We start from the raw sequence: 17,651 nt of genomic DNA on the forward strand, positions 1-17,651 counted from the left end.
ACAATGTTGGAATCAACGACCAACTGACCACGACCACCGCGAGGGCATTGTCTTATTTACATATATACACCCCATCACCAGTCCCATCCCCTACACATACTTCATTCAACCAGCGTGTGTCTTAAGACAGAAGATCTTCAATCAACTACTCCGTACTCCGTAAATAATCACTTGATCGGCGCCGTCAACGTCTTTTTTCTGACAGGTGCCAACCACCCCCCTTGATCCACCAGGCTTCAACAAACTGAACCTATGCTGAACCTTCCATCGTCCTTTTGTTTCCCATCGTGCCTTGTGCACGGTCTATCCGACACCACTTCCAGCCGTGTGCCAAGGTGTCCCAAGGCTCACGACAGGACCAAGCACACTCATCGACATCGCCATTTACCGGATTCTGTCGTATCTTCAGGAGGCTTGGTAGATTGCCTACTTTCTCTGACGGGCCGTTCAAGCCCAATGTCTCCCATGTTATGCCCAGTAAGTGCTTGGTTATATTGTGTGGTTTTGGAGTGAAATGGATGGATCCACGGGGGGTGTGCGCGTGCGTGATGCGCGTGTCTGAATGAGAGGAGAGGGAGAGGGGAAGAAGGGGATGAGAGGAGAAGGTAATGGTCAAATATGAAAAGAACTATGCCCAGACAACGACTAGGTCTGCTCTTTTCCCGGCTTGTCTGGTTGGGTATTTTCTGTACGTCCAGTCAGTCAGTCATAGATACAAGATTGACTTTGTCTTTGTCTTGTTTCTTCCTTCTTGATATATCATCAGCAGCTGTTGCCGTGCTGTGCACTTCATCACCTCCATTCCCCCCGCCGTCGAATCAATATGGGTCTCTTCAATAGAACAAGAGACGACCAGACCGTGGATTCTCCTTCAGAAGAACCTGTGGAATATACACCAGTACAGTTGAAAGAGATTGAAGGTCGATATCCCGACCAAGATGACGAAGACGACACCAATGGTGAAGATGGCGACGACATCGACCTCGACGGCGATGACTTGGACACTGAGAAACAAACCACGCTCCTACCCACACCTCGATGGAAACGCTTCACCACATACAATTCACAATTCAAATCCCACCTCATCGCCGCCCTACCCAGATACTGCCAGCCCGGCGGATTGAAGAACAAAAAGAAACTGCACGCAACTTCATATCTCGACGCTCTTCGCGGCTATGCCGCCTGGATTGTCTTCATGTTCCATACCTTCAACACATACGACCCGTCATGGCGACTCCAGCCGTTCATTTCCATCATCTTCGCTGGAAATGGCATGGTTGCTCTCTTCTTCGTGATTTCCGGCTATGTGCTAAGTTATCGCCTTCTGCAACATATCCGTAACCGAGCCGCCGTGCCGGTGTTGGAGAGTCTCGTGTCGTCGTTGTTTCGTCGATACCTCCGACTATACGGATCATGTGTTCTTTCACTCGTCATTGTATTCATCATGGTTCGATTGCGTTGGTACAACGGCATGGGTGACCTCTATATCCCGAGTTTCTTCGGTCAATTGGGCGATTTCTGTCTCAATACGTTTTTCTTCATCAATCCTTTCTCCGAGGTCAAGGGGTATTTCACCAACGAAGTCTTCATCAGCAAATACCTTGGTCCCATGTGGACGATTCCAGTCGAGTTTCGGGGCAGTGTCATTGTCTTTGTGTTTTTGGCTGCCGTGTGCAAACTCAGCACCCGGTCCAGAATGCTTCTGACTTGGTTGATCATCATCGTCTCCTATGGTTGGACGGATGTATATGTCGCCGAGTTCTTCATGGGCATGTTTGTCGCAGATCTGTCTCTGGGGAGAAACCCGGATCGATTGAAAAAGGCGGCCAATGCACCGGCGGATTCTCTTCCAAGTCACAGTCAAGAGATGCCCATTTCAGGAGCAACTTCTTCTTCCTCTTCTTCTTCCTCTTCTTCTTCCTCCTCAAGGTCCGCCCAGAGCATCCCCTCCAAAATCTTCTACTCTCTTCTCTTCATCCTCGCCATCTTCATCCTCGGACAACCCGACCAAACCGACCTCGGCGTGTGGGGACCCTTCCCATGGAAATTCTTAAAGTCCTGGATCCCCTGGTACTACAACTTCTCAGCCGGGATTTTCTTCTATCTAAGCATGGGATCGTTCTTCCTGATTCTCTCTCTCGACTCATACCGTACATTGCAGTTGCCTCTAGAGTGGGGTTTCAGCCAATACGTCGGAGACCTCAGTTTCGGTATCTACGCTCTTCACCCACCGTTGGCGTTTTGCTTCTATCGCGACTGGGCTGAGCCTCTGCGTGAGAAGTACCTGGGTACTTCGCCATGGGCGTATTTACCTGGCTTCCTTGCCATGACTTTGTTGGTCTTTACCGCGGCCGATTATTTCAATCGGTTGGATGGAAAGGTCGTCAAGTTTGGAAGATGGTTGCAGAGTAAGATGTTCCGATGGTAGGAATTTATTTTCAGCTATTAGAGTTGATATAGGAAATGTCTGGGTGTTGGGAGTCTGGTTCGTGGACTGGAGTTTTGGGATATCCTGTCTTGTCACAACGTTGAATCATGAAGAGAAGCAGGGCTGTATCTGCCTTGTACCTGGTGGTGCTCCTTCTCGAGAGAAAACGAAACTTCCCTATTGCATTGCGTGGATATACTGCCCTCAAGGCTCGAGATCGAGCTGCCTCATCAGTCACAAAATAAATAAAACGGCAATGAGAAAAGGAATCAAAGAAATCAAACACAATCGAAACAGTTTCTTGCCTTTGTCTGGTATACCTCTAGACAGACCTATACGCTCTGGAATGATTCAAAAGTCAGTAATCAAGTCACACCTGAGTAGGCAGCAAGAATCGAGGATTCAATCCAGGTTCGTGAATGTGTTTCTTTTCGTCTGTCAAGTCATATGATCTGGAATCAATCCCCAAAAATCCATTGGTCCAGATTCACCATTCATAATGCTAATCATCGAGTGCAAAGGTTGGAATCTTGAATTGTAGCCTGTGGGAAGAAATCGAAGAGCATTGACCCAGCCGAGCTGAGGGATCAGAATTGATCTAGAGAGAAGAGAAGCACATTAGTAACCAGCATAAGCCGGATCACACAGGAGGACAAAAACTCACCCAAAGTCATGCTCATGCTAACATCGGTGCTCTCGACCATCAAGGTAAACTCTTCAAAACTGATTTTGCCATCGCCGTCTTTGTCGGCCTCCATGATTGTCTTGTCAACAATCTGTTGCAACTGTTGATCCTTCAAATTGCTGCCCACCATCATCTTGAGCACGATGAAGAGTTCTCCATTGGAGATATATCCGTCACGGTCAATATCGTACACCTTGAATGCGAACTTGAGTTTCTCCTCTTTGTTGCCTTTGGAGCTGAAGGCCGAAAGACCGAGGACGAACTCTTGGAAGTCAACATCGCCGCCACCATCTTCGTCAAAAATGGCAATCATTCTATTTGCAGCGACGGTGGTCAGTATCTGGATATCCTTGGACGGGCCGGGTATATGGAGATAGGTGTGGGCGGATAGATGACATGTGCAATAGTTGCATACCTTGTCGCCAATGGGTTCGATGATACTTGTGGTAATGACAAGAACTCCTCTCGTTCAATGGTTCCGCTGTTGTCCTGTAGAATGCCAATGTCAATCTCTTGGACAAGTCTAGCTTCCTCTTGAGACTCTCCATACCTTGTCCAGTTTCATAAATCGCTTGCGCAGTCTGTCGACTTCATCTCGGTCAACTGTTGTAAAGAGCTTGTCAGCAAGTGTTCAGCTAGCCCCCATCTCCCCACTCCCGACAGCGTACAAATCACTCCTCCGACTCTTGTACAGGATGGTCGGACATACAATTTGAGAAGGACACAATATTGTCCAGGATCTGAGTGCCAGTAATGGTTTGCCTTCTTCGGGATTCGTAGAGTGCAGCATTATTGGGTTCGGGCTGGGTCCCAGCTTGCGCGCCAAATGCAGGCGTTGACATGATGGGCGGATGGGCAACGGTCTATAAAGTATTGAGGAGAGAGTGATGATGTAGGGTGCGGGTACGGTAGCGGTAAGAAAGGTATTGGAGTGGAAGGGAGGGAGCGGCGGCAAAAGAGCGAGTTGAAGTCGAAGTCGGCGATTGTAGATTCAACGATGGAGTGAGCACAGTGAGGTATGCACAGTGATAGAATCCGTGTTTCTTTTTAGCACAAGGCAGACAAGGCTCCAGTTTCAGGCTTGAAGTCAGCCGCAGAATGGTCACTATGATCCAGACCGCATTCAATGCCCAAGGTTCTGGAGACACGCGAGGCGAGGGGGAATGGATGTGTCATGAGCCAATCCCAATCCTCTCAAGTCGGACTCCGAAAATAATCCAGGACGAAGGATCTCACTAGCCACGTTTAGCCACAAAGACATTACCTAGCCACATAGTGATACAAGCTTTACTACTTCTGGACTCATCGATCAGGGGCTGCCAAGACCAGAATCAGTTGCGCACAGAGAATTTATGCGCCTGTGCGTATCCAACTACTGAAGGCGTGAACATCTGTTGCGTTCACATGCTATCCATCATAAAATCATTCATGAGTAGCAGAGCAGATACATATGTACAGACGCAAGCTGAAATGATAAGATTTGAAAGTCGAGACACTCTATTTCACCCTCTTTTCATCACGTAGCTAAGGTACCTCTTTCGCGGCCGATATCATGTCACGGTGAGCTGTTGTTCCACCAGGCCAGACCTGCGCTCGAGAAATCATAGCAGTAACAAACAACCACTTTCCTCTACCTCACACACGTCGGGCGTGCAAGAAAGGTGCAGCCAAGTCGGGCTGTCGTTTACGGCGCCTGACAGGAGTTGAGTCTCCACTAATAATAAACCTCAGGCCAGCAAAGCACCAAGAAGATCATCAACGGAGGCGGCACTCCCTATCGCACATAGCTTAGCCTGCCCGTCATGGGCACCTTTGAGCCTATCGCTGCCCTGGTTAGGAGGAAGTATGGCGCCTCCACCCCCGCCCGTAACCCATGCCCAGGCCCGAAGACGACGCCGCCCAGCACCCAGTTTCCCAGATTGACTGGCGGACTGCCTAGCTGTGTTGTGAAGTTACTGACCTACAAAGTAAGGCCCTGCCTGGCTGCAACTGCGCCTTTGGGACCAAAAGCGCCTTTGGGTCCATTTATGTGGCGTAGACTAGTCATGCTGCCAAGGAGGGCTAGTAACCAGTGAAATTTGGCGGTGACAGGCCCACTGGCACCAGCTGTTTTTGGCTAGTCACCATCATAAGGCCAGGATAGAACTTTTTGGTAGAGATCTTAAGAATAAAGCCTTTATCACCTACTAAAATCGCGATATTCATCGCTTTTGAGGTGTTTTGGCTCGTGGAAATAGATGATATTGACTCTCTAGCTCTCCTTCTACATCGCCGGCGCCGCCGGCACCTTATTTTCATACTTATTCTCGTATATCTTACTTAGAGAGCGCATCGATATAATCGACTAGCGACAATTCGTATAAATCCACGCCGAGGATATGAAAATTTACTCGATTAGCGTACTTAGCCGGCGTTAATATTTACCGATCTTGGCCTTTCTATCTTAATATTCGATGCCCTAGTAGAGTAGGTATAATGGCACTCTAAACTCACCGATAGTTAATTTATACGCCTTAAGGAGAAGGTGGCTATCTTCCTATATATCTATCGCTATAATATTAGCCACTACGTAGTTCGGCGAGTATTTTCTCGGTCTTCCTAGGCTATTTTAGCGGCGTTTAATGGCTATCTTAAGGCCTTCCTTAGGCTATATAATAGCTAAGTTAAATAGCTAACTAAGGTCGACCCGGTACCGCTAAAGATCCTGTCAAATCCTAAGTAGTATCCCTATTTTAAGGACTACGTTGGAGCGCTCGATGGGACTTATATCTACGCCTAGCTATCTCATAAAGCGCTCGGCGAATAAGGTATTAGTCCTTAGAGGAATAGGAAAGGAATTCTCACCTAAAATGTCCTCGGTATAGCCTTATTTAACATTAAATTCTAGTGTCTCTTTACCGGATATGAAGGCTCAGCGTATAACTGTACTGTCCTAAAGGCAGTACTCGCTAGAGGAGTCTTCCGCCCACCGAAAGGGCGATATTTCCTTACCGATACTGGCTATTTTAATGCTCCTTTCATTATAACGCTATTTAAGGGTATTCGATATTATTTAAAGGAGTAGATGAGAGAGGGTGTTGAGAGACTATAGAATAGAGAAGAACTCTTTAATCTCCGCCACTCCTTAGCTAGGAACGCCGTAGAGAGGATCTTTAGTATCTTTAAGAGGAAGTTTCAGATTATAGGGGGTAAGAATAAGTACTTAATCACCCAGTAAATCGACCTCGTTATCGCTCTAGGCGCTATCTTTAATTTTATCGTTAATTGTGACCGTAAGACCGATAATGACTTCCTAGTGGGTAATAGGGAGGTTCTCGGCAGGCATACACCGCCGGAAGAGCCTCTTTTTTAGGGAATTAGTAATAGATAAGCTAGGAGAGAGATGGAGAAGCTAAGGCTATCTATCGTAACTGCAATATAGGAGGATTACTAGTAATATTCATCTATCTTAGTCTAGGAGGAGGTTCGCGAGGTTATCGACTAGGAGTAAAATAATAATCACGTAACTAGAGACGTTAAATTAGAGTTTTTCCTTAGCGGTATTGACTAATTAGAGGGCGTGAATTTCTGCGCTAGACCTAAATAGGTATAGTAAGTTAACCTTATACTATCTTATCCTAACCTAACTCCTTAATTTTAGCCTATACTAGTAAGTCGCTCTCTAATTTTGCCTCGTAACCACGCCTCTTGATATTCAGGATATATATTCAACGCCTTAAATTAATTTAGAAATATACCTACGATATTAATTATAGTAAGAAACTCCTCTATTGTTAGTAAATCCTTGAATTTATAGACCTCTTAGAGGGCCTATTGTTGAGGATCCTCCTGGGATTAAGGTGCCGCTCGCCGTATAGTAATCTCCTAGCTGAGTTGAGATTCACGCTCTATAGACTCCTAGAGAACCCTAATTAACTAGTTAAAGCTATTAGTCTCTATTCTTACTCGCTTATTACTAGTAGATAAGGATAAAGGCGCGATTGTTAAGAGTGTATTTAGTAAGGTAAGCGAGACCGATATCGAGATAGAATCATCTAACTAAGTTGATAATTTATCGCTAAATTGGAATATTAGTAAGGTTGACTAACTATCGACGGGTTTAATAGCTTTATCCTTATCCTTATCCTCCTCCTCCTTATTAATATCTCGCCGCCGCTTTCTTCCTACGCCTCCTACGCCTCCTCCTCCTCTTATAAGACTCCCAGTTACTATTAAGCGGCTAAATATCTCCTCCAACTTAGCCCGATATAGTATAGAATAAGTACGGAACTATAGGTATTTCTTAGTATTGTTATTTAGCGCGAGAGCCTCCTAAACTTCGGGCTTAGCGTAGAACCTACTAGTGGCCTTATTATATATAAAGCTAGTCTTATTAATAAGGGTATAAAAGTTCGACTAATAGCCCTTCTAAAGAGCCCTTTTGGCGTTGAGTCTATTAACTGTGGCTAAGGGATACAAAAACTATATTTTAAGGGTGCAATCCCGCTAAAATTCGTTCTTGAATCGCTCGCCGCATCGCCTAGTGCGGATACCGTCGAGAATTAACCGTAGATAGGCCCTCTCCTTATTAGTAGTCTAGGACTGGCCTGGTATGATCGAGAGATATAAAATATAATAGATCAACGCTAAATTAACGCCAAAAATGGCCCAAAAATGGCCTAAAAACACGCGATTTTAGGGCCTAAACAGAGAGTCAGCGCCTAAAGGCGATAAAAAGGCGGATGTGGCGACCCCTGTATCGCCTTTAGCCTAGTAGGGGTGGCATTCACACTATGTCTACGCTAATTCTGCTAAGTAAAGCCTATGTCCCACCAAAATCATCAGCGCTGTTGCAGCCAGGCAGTGACTGACCAAAGGCGCTGGTAAAGGCGTTGACAGGGGTTGAAGCACTTGTACAGGCGCCTTTGGCGTCAGCCAGGCAGGGCCTAAGTAGTAGTAACAGGCAAAGTGGTGTACTCCGTAGTCATAAAGGTGCACCGCAGAAATGAGTCCAGGCGGCAGTCAGACAGAACAGGTCGAAGGCCGAGTCGAGTCGCCAGCCTGGGTCTGACTCACCCTCCCTCCCTCCCTTCCTTCTCGCTTTTCCCCTGCCCCAAGCGTCGCCAGAGTCAAATCCGCCTAGACTCCCGTAGCCAGCCCAGTCAGTAGTGGTCAATAACGATAATAATAATTATTTATCCTCTGGCCGGTTCCTTTTTCCCAGTCTCAGCAGGGTCCAAGCCCCCAGCTGGCCTCTACGGAGTAGATTGTTACCCACCGACGCACGCACGGCACCAATCTCACATTGCTCCTAACCAACTAATTGGGCGACCCCCTTCACACTCGTACCCTCCGTCATCTCTCCTCCCCTCTTTGCACCCACCCGTCCTTCCCCAAACACACGACCCAACCAACCCAAACCCAACCCAATTCTCCAAGCTTCACCTCGCCCTCCCACCCTACTACTCACTGCACTTCACCCAACCCTACCAGCCATCAACCCGAAAATTCTTCAACCATCACAATCAACACCACAACAACACAATTTTATCATTGTGAAGCAATAATCCATCTCAGTGGATCAAGCGCTACATTTTCATATCAATTTTGTCAATTGTTTATGCTGTGTTGACATTGATCTAATTTTTGAAGTGGTGGTGCTGCACCTTCTGGCGTTGTTGGTCGGTCCTCCTCTCTCTATGAGGTTGACCCGACCTCCCACCTAAAAAAGCGTCCATGTCACGCGCGACAGGCAGGCACACCCGCCCCAAAAAACTCAACGCCAAACAAAATGTCCAGATTTTTCGTGAGGATCAAGTCGAACCTCAACCCGACTATGATTCCCAACGAGCTCAGATAGAAACCGGTGTTGAAAAGGCAGAGGAAGCCGTAAGTCCTTGATCCTCCCCTTCCTGCCTCTCTTTCCCCTTGCCTTTACACCCCCCAAAACTTTTTCGTTTTGGTTGTTACCTGTCCTTTTCGACCCATGCTTAGTCATCCGATCTTGGCAACATCAACCAATCAAACATCACGACTGATTCTCTCTAGGAATACCATCTTCAACAAGCCATCAAGGCTAGCCATGTTGCAAAAGCAGATGCAAAGATCAAAGACGCGTACATCCCAACTCCACCTACCATCGCCAGTGATGTCAAATATGATCTCCTGTATCCGGCAGGCTTTCAACAGCCTGCCACATACATTCGCTCCTCTGCCACTGTCGAAGATTGTGCCGGAGTGGCATATTGCATGGACGAAGAAGATGAACTTGCCTTGAAATTGATAAACGCAAAGGCGTTAAATGGCCAACCTGTTTGTTCCGAAGATCAATTCGAAGAGGTCATGAACTTCTTTGAAGAAACTGCCCAGACAAAACAACCTTTTGCCGTGGTCGATAGTCCACCTGTCTTACCTTTAGAAGAATTGCAAGATCAATTCGATGACAGCACACCTGCTCATGTGCGCACATTTTCCAGAGTCATCTACGAACACTGGAAAACACGACGCTCAACCACAGGAAACCGTGGTCTCGCCCCTCGGTTGAAGTTTGAGACTGGTGCAGAGACTGATGACTCGGATCCATACGTGACTTTCCGCCGAAGAGAACTCCGACAGATTCGAAAGACGAGGAATCGTGATGCACAGAGTGCCGAGAAACTGCGGAAACTCCGCATGGAACTCGAGACGGCTCGTGCCATGTTGAATGCGGTCAAACGCAGGGAGATCCTTCGTAAGGAACAACTGGAGCTTGAGCGACTTGTCTTTGAGCAGCGTTTGGCCTTCCGTGACACCAAGAGAAAGCTGGGCATTAAGGGTGACGATGAACTTCTCATCAACCAAAAGGTATGTCTTGACAAACCCCAGACATGCAAACGCATCAAGGAGAACGTAACTGACCTGTTGCAACAGAAGCAGAAGGTAAACCCTGCGATGAATCCCAATCAAGCTGCTCTTGCCCAACAACTTCGTATGCCCATGGCTCCTGGTACCAGTTCAGAGCTGCGAACTCTGGAGGACGTCACTGCCGCCAAGGAACGCGAGATGGAGAAGGAGATCCAGACCAATGTCGAAAAGCATATCCGGTGGAACGAAGGCTTTGTCGATAAGACGTTGGCACCACTCACCCCCGAAGCCGAACCTGACTATCTTGAGCCAATCGACCATTTCCGAGAAGCCATTGCCACCAGTATTTATCTTCCAACACCGCCAGCTAGTATTTCGGATGAGGAATCCAATGGCCCAGAAGTGGCGAATAAGCAGGCCAAGCATATCTCGAGGCCACCGACGCCGCCAATTAGATATGCTTCACCTCCCAGCGAAGAGCATGGTGAAAGCATGCCGGCTTTTAGGAGGAGAGTCGGTAGAGGAGGTCGGATCATGCTCGATCGAAAGTTTACTCGGCCCAAACGAAGTGCGGCTGAGGACGATCGGTGGCGTTTCGACTCGGACAATGATGATGACTCCGACACAGACATGACGGATGACAGTCTTGCACGAATGGTGCAACGTGCATATCTCAACGTCAGCAGTCGACCGTCGGAAACCCAAGCCCAAGCCATGAGAAAGGCACAGCTCGAAGCTGGTGGGCCCAGTCATTCATCACCTTCAGCCCCCTCGGTGACCATCACGGCACCATCTTGACATGTTCCAAGGAGAGCATTGTCTGTTTTGATTTCCACAAGTTGTCGAGAGCACAATTTCAAAAACTCTCCCCCTCTCATCTCAGGGCCCAGGGATCCAGATTGCTGAGACTGTCAGGGTCCAGGCAACAGCCCATTTTGCACTCGGCGCCATGTCTGACTGCTGATCGGCTATTGCAATCCAGGGTGATAGAACGGCTTATGTCGGAGTAAGGATCCCTGATGAGGTCTGGCAATCCTAGAACCATCAGCATGTATCTGTGTACATAGTATGAACGAGGCCAGCGCCATCGTCTCAATCCGAAAGAATTAAAAACTTTCTCCAATCTTGCACTGTGGGCATCATGTGCGTTTGTTGTCATCGACGAGCAGTCTTCTTCGATTGTTGATTGTTGTCCGACATGTGCTTGCGTTTGTTCGATCCGTTTGTAGTGGCGATTTCCTGGGTCTTACGACTGATATGCTCTCGACACAAGGCCAGCATTTGATGTAAAATCTCTTTTTCACCCACACGGACTTGCAAAGCCATGAAGACACGATTCGGCTTGGTGTCTGGAGTTGCGATTTCTTCGAGAGTGGTGTCACCGTTGCGCAATCTTTGCAAGAGCTCGCGGTCGGATTCGAGAGTGGTGGAATATTCAGTCAATCTCTTTGTCAATGCAGCTTGCAACAAGGCTGCTTCTTCGATTGTGACCGCGTCTTTTGGCTTGTTCATCCATCCATTGTCTTGGTCATGAGAAGCCAATGCTCGAAGTAGCATGTGCAATTGTCCAGGGATGGCGTCACCAAGCTCTTTCACCTCTGGTTCTGATGGACGTGGGATAGCATACCCATCATCCAACAGTCCGAGTTCGTCAAGCTGGTCTGCGCGCTTCTGCCATGCCTGACTCGCAGCATCTTTGCCAGGGTTTTTGTTTGCAACCTCGAGTAGCAGGTCGTAGGATATTTCCACCACATCGTACTGTGAGTAATTTTCTGTCACATAGCCGTACATACGAAGGAGGTCAGATCTTGGCAGGGGTCCGTAGTCGTTGAAAATCTGGTCTCCAGCTTTGATGGGTTTGGTGGATTTCATGATGAGGAAATCGGATTCTTGGAAAAGTCGGGCCTGTGTACTGGTTAGATTTTGAGGGGACAGATTGGGAGATGGGAACTGACATTGTTTCTGTCGGCGTCTGCATTGAGCATGTCCGCGAAAGGAACCATGCCCTTGGATGGCTCATCCTCGTCGTCTTCCTCGAACTCATCTTCCTGATTCGCCGGCTGGGATTTATCGTCGTCATCATCATGGTCGATGTCAAAGGCATATGCCATGATCAGACTACCAGCCATATGAGCAAGGCTTATCAGTGTAGAGATTTTCTCTCCGTCACTTGAGCCAGAGATAGGAAAGAGTTCTGGGTGTTTTAGCATGACTGGGATGATGGTCTCTTTCCATGACTCTTCAGCGCCAGCCCTGCCAATCTTCTCGATGACGGCGCTTGCTTGAAGTTGTGCCAATTCTTGGTCGTTCCAAAACATCAGGCTGTCAAAGGCTGTAGGCAGGACTTGGAAGTATGGATACCATGGGGAAGCCTCTCTGCGCAGATACTCGTAGATGATCGTGACGATGAGAGGCGGCCATGACCCAATATCACCGAGGGAATCGAAGACATGCGTTGGGATACTCGAGGTGGGAACGGTAAGCACTAGGTTGCGTGGGACAGCAAATAGCTCCTCGTCCTCTTCGATATCCTGAGTGGCCACTGGTACAAATCAGTCAGTCAGTGTCCAGCGATGGAAACCTCGAGAGATGAGCCTACCAGCCCCTCGTCCTGCATGTTGAGACCTCAAGTCCTCGAGTTGAATCTTGGAACTCAACCGAGTATCGTGAGATGAAGTAAACCAATTGAGAAAATTGGTGGTTTTCTGAGCAAAGTCTTGAGCCGTAGGAGCAGAATACTCGCTCAACATAGTGATAAATGCCTAAGAATATTGCTAAACGAGCAATAGACGTCAGTGAGAAGGATAACAAGGATATGTGGTTGTGTGAGAAAGTCAGGGTAGCGCATGGATGGTGGGAGGGAAACACATAAGAGAGGACTGTCGCCAAGGCACTAACCGACACCCTCGTTTGAGGAAGTCGGTCTATTACAGATGTCCTATTGGTGGGGATATGTGGGTCGCTATCATCATGTCCCGCCTCCTTCAACCTGAGTCACACAATACAGGAGTTGACAGTTGTGAGAAATACTCAGGATTGATGTGTGAGACGATAAGTATTGTGACGGGATGGGCATCGAAAGGAGTTGGTGTGAGTTTTTTCCGTTGGAAGGGGAGTTTACCTGGTCACAAGGAACTCTCAAAAGACGGCGTTGAACTCCGGTGCGAGTTTATCCTTACCCGCAGATTCTACGGTGGACCAAATCAGGTCTGAACATATACGGTGCCAGTGTACACGACTCTGGCACGTACATGCACAGGTTAGTCATCATGAATAATATCAAAATCCTGTCTTTGAAAGAAGATTGTCAAGTCTCATTATATCATATGTGGAAAGGTCTCTGGCAACTGTGGTTCGTGAATACAAAGAATAAATCCAGTGGTTGAATACTGATATTGTCATGTGCATTTATTCAGTGGAGCATTCACGTCCATTGTCCGCCACAGGGTCCTCAGCCTTGTCAGACGGGGCAAATTTGTCAGATCAAAAAGATTGGATATGTCCAAGTCATTTTTGCCTGTCTACATGACGAATAAACTGACGACCATTGACTCCGAATCTGGCATTGACATCAAAGGTTCTCCTATTTGACGGTTTCAAGAGCGACTTACCGATTCAGCATTTCATGTCTAGGGGAGAGTGGTCACCAACAACACCAGTATCTCTCCAAACATCGAACATCAAAAACAGTACGTACCATCCTGAGGATCTGACTCAGAGTCTGCCCTTCGAAGGGTGGCAAGCAAGTGGACCTGGCTCTCTCTGAATTCATACACCTTCATCAACCCATAAGCCATAATCTTTAGACCATCACCACCATGATCTCCATCGGCCTCGAAGGCAGTGCCAACAAACTCGGCGTTGGCATCATCCAACACAACCCGAAAGGCGGACCCGCCACGGTCCTCGCAAATCTACGCCATACATACCACTCACCACCCGGCCAAGGCTTCTTACCTAAAGACACTGCCCTTCACCACCGAAGCCATGTCGTATCACTAGTTCTCAACGCCCTCTCCATGGCCAAAGTCCCGCTCTCAGCCATCACATGTATTTCCTACACCAAAGGCCCCGGAATGGGAGCACCACTACAATCAGTCGCACTCGCGGCCCGAACATTATCCCTACTCTGGTCAATCCCCATCATCGGCGTCAATCACTGTATTGGACACATTGAAATGGGTCGTGAGATCACAGGCGCAACTAATCCTGTGGTGTTGTATGTATCTGGCGGAAACACGCAGGTCATAGCCTATACGGCGAACAGATATCGGATTTTCGGCGAGACGCTTGATATTGCAGTGGGGAATTGTCTGGATCGATTTGCGCGTACGTTGGGGATTCCTAATGATCCCGCGCCGGGGTATAATATCGAGCAGTTGGCCAAGCGATCGGTCGATGAAAATGGGAATCTCGGTCCGGAGAGAGTGCTGCTTGATTTGCCGTATGCGGTCAAGGGGATGGATTGTTCGTTCTCGGGCATTTTGGCACGGATTGATGAATTGGCGCATCAGATGAAGAATGGGACTTTATTTGCACCGACTAACTCGACGAATTCGAAAGAACTGGATGAGACTTCTCAGAAAGATACTACTCCGGTCTCTATCACACCGTCTGATCTTTGTTTCTCGTTGCAAGAAACCATCTTTGCCATGTTGGTTGAGATCACCGAGCGGGCCATGGCGCACGTGGGGGCTTCGGATGTTCTGATCGTCGGAGGTGTTGGTTGCAATGAGCGAATACAGGAGATGATGGGTCAGATGGCTCGTGATCGTGGTGGCGACGTCTATGCCACGGATGAGCGCTTCTGCATCGACAACGGAATCATGATTGCTCATGCCGGACTGTTGGAGTTCAACTCTACTGGGCGTGAGGGCTGGGCTATCGATGATACATCCTGTACTCAGAGATTCAGGACGGATGAGGTCTGGGTTGGGTGGAGGGATGATTGAAGTGGGAGACGAAAAGATTCAGACGTCTTGATCACATTATCTAACTACAAGATGTCGGTCCTATCTGCTGTCTCTGCGACAGCTCACCAAAGACACGGTCCAAATCAAGCGACAAGGTGCTTGAATCCTGCGCAAGTCAAGCCTTGTGAGAAGAGAGTTCTTTGGTCGTCCTTTTTCCGTGGAAAAGGTGGATTATAGTAAGAATTCAGCCCAAGCTCATCTATCACGGCCAAATCCTTGGCCAAGGACCAAATGCATCACACTGGATCGATGGCCCCTCGACATCAGATTCAAACCAGTCTATTCATGATCGTCATGTATTCATCATGCGGCACAATGTGATGACCTCATTGTGGCCGCAACCTCAAAAGACTCCAATCCTCGTTCGCTGGAACGGCAATTGGGATAACAGAAACCGAGCAAATGCTCTGGTGAAGCAGCCAGACCTAGCCTTCTTGCCTGAATTTTGGTACCGGCTTGAAGGAAATGGTGGTGACATACTACGGATTGATTAGCGTGGGAGACTCAACAGATGATCAAGGCAAACTCACCTTCTTCTTGTACCTGGTGGTGACACTGGTGGCTAGTACGCCGTTCTTGACGCTACTGGTCATAAGATGGTTTAGAACAGTGTGATTGGGTAATGTCAGAACACTGTTGTCATCCTTGACTGGTAAGATGCCGTTCAAGATGGAGCGACTGAGGAACAGAGGGAGCGTCGGTGGACCAGAAATATCAGTGAGGATCTTTTGAGCGGCTTGATAGCGTGGGTCATCCTCAGGTAGTTCAATATCGATCAAGGCCTGAGGAATGATTTGACGAAAGTCACCTGGAGCGATTTCTTCGGCGTGGACAGAGTCTGTATCGGATTCTGCTGGTGAAGACGTCTCGAACCGCGATTGATCTTGGTCATCGGATGAAAGGCCTGGGATTGGTTTTTGACCGGGCTGTGCACTTTCTCTCCGAGTCTTAGAAAGATCTTCTGTGGCAATCTCGATATAATTGACTAGGAAATTGTTGAAGTCGACGGCTGTTGGCAGTGAAGGACTAGTGACCATTTCCCCGTCGACGACGAATTTCAGATGATGAGTTCCCGAGGGAAGATTGATGGTGGTGTACATTCCTGTGGCATTTTTTCTATCAAGCAAAGTCAGCGTGAGTCGATGACTGGGAAAAGATGACTGAAAGCGGTAAACCTCAAGGGTGATCCCTTTCCGAGACATCGTAGAAGAGTCGAGAGACCCGAAGGAGAAGGGGCAAGTAAGAAGAAGAACAAAGAGGTTTCAATCTGGACTAACCTTGGATGAAGTCTGTATTTCTTGTCCCAATTGGCAAAAGTTCCAGTGACGTAGACTTTATGACCTGGGTGATTCCATTCGATGACAGTGGGAACGGTTCGCGACACATCTTGCGCAAATGGTTGTAATTCATCCTCGACGTCTTCTTCAGTGGTAGTCTGACTTAGCATGGAACTTTTCCTCCGCAGCGTGGGTTCGACGGGAGAGATAGGGTCGTCATTATCGAATATAGGAACATCGGCATTGCTTTTGTCGACTGGTAACAGAGTGGGAGATTCGGGAATTGCAACGTCAGCGATGGGAAGGGGAAGTCTGGGAGGGCGAGTTCTCGCGACTGGGGTATATCTTCGATCGACATAGGCATTGCGCTGTTCCTCGAGTCTTTCGTCAAAGGTATCTTGTTTACTTCTTGAAGCGGGCATAGCTATGGGAGTGGAGGTTTGTGGGACTGTGATGGGGGATTGAGATTGAGATGGCGATTGGCGTTGAGCGGGAGAATCCTGCTTGGGATCTCTCTTCGACCTCGAGGCCGACCTTTCGATCATCTTGCCAACCTTGGCATACTGTTCGGGGGAAGAAGTTTGCTGAAGGTACTGATGCAGAGCGGGTTGGTCGAGATGTTGAGAGGTAGTGTGGGCAACTGCGATTTCTTGGGAAGCGGAAGGGTCGATTGGTGTGGCTCTCCCATGTGAAAGAGCTTGAATGGAGACTCTGCGATTGATCTTCCGGTCACGGTCTTTGTCGGTGTGAAGGGTGTTTGATCTTGTAGGAGCGGACGAAGAGGTTTTCTCGTTGGATTGCTGATTGCCCATGGTTGTGGTGAAGACGACTGCAAGGTTAAAATGACAAGACGAATGTGGATGTTAGGTTGGTTGAGACTGTCGCTAGTGTAGCATGTGGGAGCAGCGGATGGATGGAGAGATAGATGGGGATGGGGTAGTGGGTGAGGGCCGAGGGGCTGAAATTGTGGGTGGGTCGATGCTGCTAAGGAGACAGGAAATCTGAGGAGAATTTGGTCGGGTCCAGCACGATTACCATGGAGTGGAAAGAGATGGAGGAGGCGAGGTTGGTGGTGAGGTTAAGATGAAGGACAAGGAAGAGAGGTGGAAAGTGAAATATTTGGAGAGTATGGAGGAGGCACTGGAGCAACGACTACCGCAACCGTACCTAAGATTCTGACTGGAAGTTGACTGACTACCTTACTTCAATTAGAGCGTAAGTCTGTGCAGATCTCAAATTTAGCGGAGGGAGTAATTCCGGTCAAGTTTAGGAAGAAATCAAAAGCAACTCAAGAATCAAATGAGGGGGACTTGAAACTCGACAACGATAACTCGACGAAGAATTGATCCATTTTCTAGTTGGAGTTGAGCGTCTGGAGGGGTCGAGGGGTGCCTCAGGCTAGGACATTTACTCCATTGATTAAAGACTTAAGGGTGACACAAAGCCCGCAATTACCAATTATATCG

General features: G+C 48.0%; 5 protein-coding genes across 6 annotated transcripts; 2 read left to right on the plus strand and 3 right to left on the minus strand.

Annotated features, from left to right (window-relative positions):
- Nucleotides 1-2,616: 2,616 nt before the first annotated feature.
- PV10_08833 (calcineurin subunit B) lies at nt 2,617-4,272 on the minus strand. Its single transcript, XM_016373916.1, has 5 exons — nt 3,823-4,272; nt 3,664-3,716; nt 3,529-3,602; nt 3,093-3,427; nt 2,617-3,026 (listed from the first exon to the last, which is right to left on the minus strand). The coding sequence occupies exons 1-5, from the start codon at nt 3,953-3,955 to the stop codon at nt 3,016-3,018; spliced, it is 606 nt and encodes a 201-aa protein (XP_016220827.1). The 5' UTR covers nt 3,956-4,272; the 3' UTR covers nt 2,617-3,015.
- Nucleotides 4,273-8,448: 4,176 nt separating this feature from the next.
- PV10_08834 lies at nt 8,449-11,034 on the plus strand. Of its 2 annotated transcripts, XM_016373917.1 has the most exons (3): nt 8,449-8,981; nt 9,141-9,935; nt 10,002-11,034. In XM_016373917.1, the coding sequence occupies exons 1-3, from the start codon at nt 8,829-8,831 to the stop codon at nt 10,731-10,733; spliced, it is 1,680 nt and encodes a 559-aa protein (XP_016220828.1). In that variant the 5' UTR covers nt 8,449-8,828; the 3' UTR covers nt 10,734-11,034. The 2 variants fall into 2 exon arrangements, with proteins under 2 accessions (XP_016220828.1, XP_016220829.1); XM_016373918.1 differs by lacking the exon at nt 8,449-8,981 and having other exon boundaries at nt 8,982-9,935.
- PV10_08835 (uncharacterized protein) lies at nt 8,713-13,023 on the minus strand. The gene is made up of 3 exons (XM_016373919.1): nt 12,535-13,023; nt 11,891-12,477; nt 8,713-11,840 (listed from the first exon to the last, which is right to left on the minus strand). The coding sequence occupies exons 1-3, from the start codon at nt 12,683-12,685 to the stop codon at nt 11,091-11,093; spliced, it is 1,488 nt and encodes a 495-aa protein (XP_016220830.1). The 5' UTR covers nt 12,686-13,023; the 3' UTR covers nt 8,713-11,090.
- A 453-nt stretch (nt 13,024-13,476) lies between these two features.
- On the plus strand, nt 13,477-16,013 carry PV10_08836 (uncharacterized protein). The gene has a single exon (XM_016373920.1). It carries the CDS (start codon nt 13,754-13,756, stop codon nt 14,885-14,887), a length of 1,134 nt encoding a protein of 377 aa, XP_016220831.1. The 5' UTR covers nt 13,477-13,753; the 3' UTR covers nt 14,888-16,013.
- Nucleotides 14,914-17,480, minus strand: PV10_08837 (uncharacterized protein). Its single transcript, XM_016373921.1, has 3 exons — nt 16,186-17,480; nt 15,439-16,024; nt 14,914-15,387 (listed from the first exon to the last, which is right to left on the minus strand). The coding sequence occupies exons 1-3, from the start codon at nt 16,995-16,997 to the stop codon at nt 15,334-15,336; spliced, it is 1,452 nt and encodes a 483-aa protein (XP_016220832.1). The 5' UTR covers nt 16,998-17,480; the 3' UTR covers nt 14,914-15,333.
- Nucleotides 17,481-17,651: the final 171 nt, after the last annotated feature.

Source organism: Exophiala mesophila, assembly GCF_000836275.1.
Source record: "Exophiala mesophila strain CBS 40295 unplaced genomic scaffold supercont1.6, whole genome shotgun sequence".
Classification (NCBI taxonomy): Eukaryota; Fungi; Ascomycota; class Eurotiomycetes; order Chaetothyriales; family Herpotrichiellaceae; genus Exophiala; species Exophiala mesophila.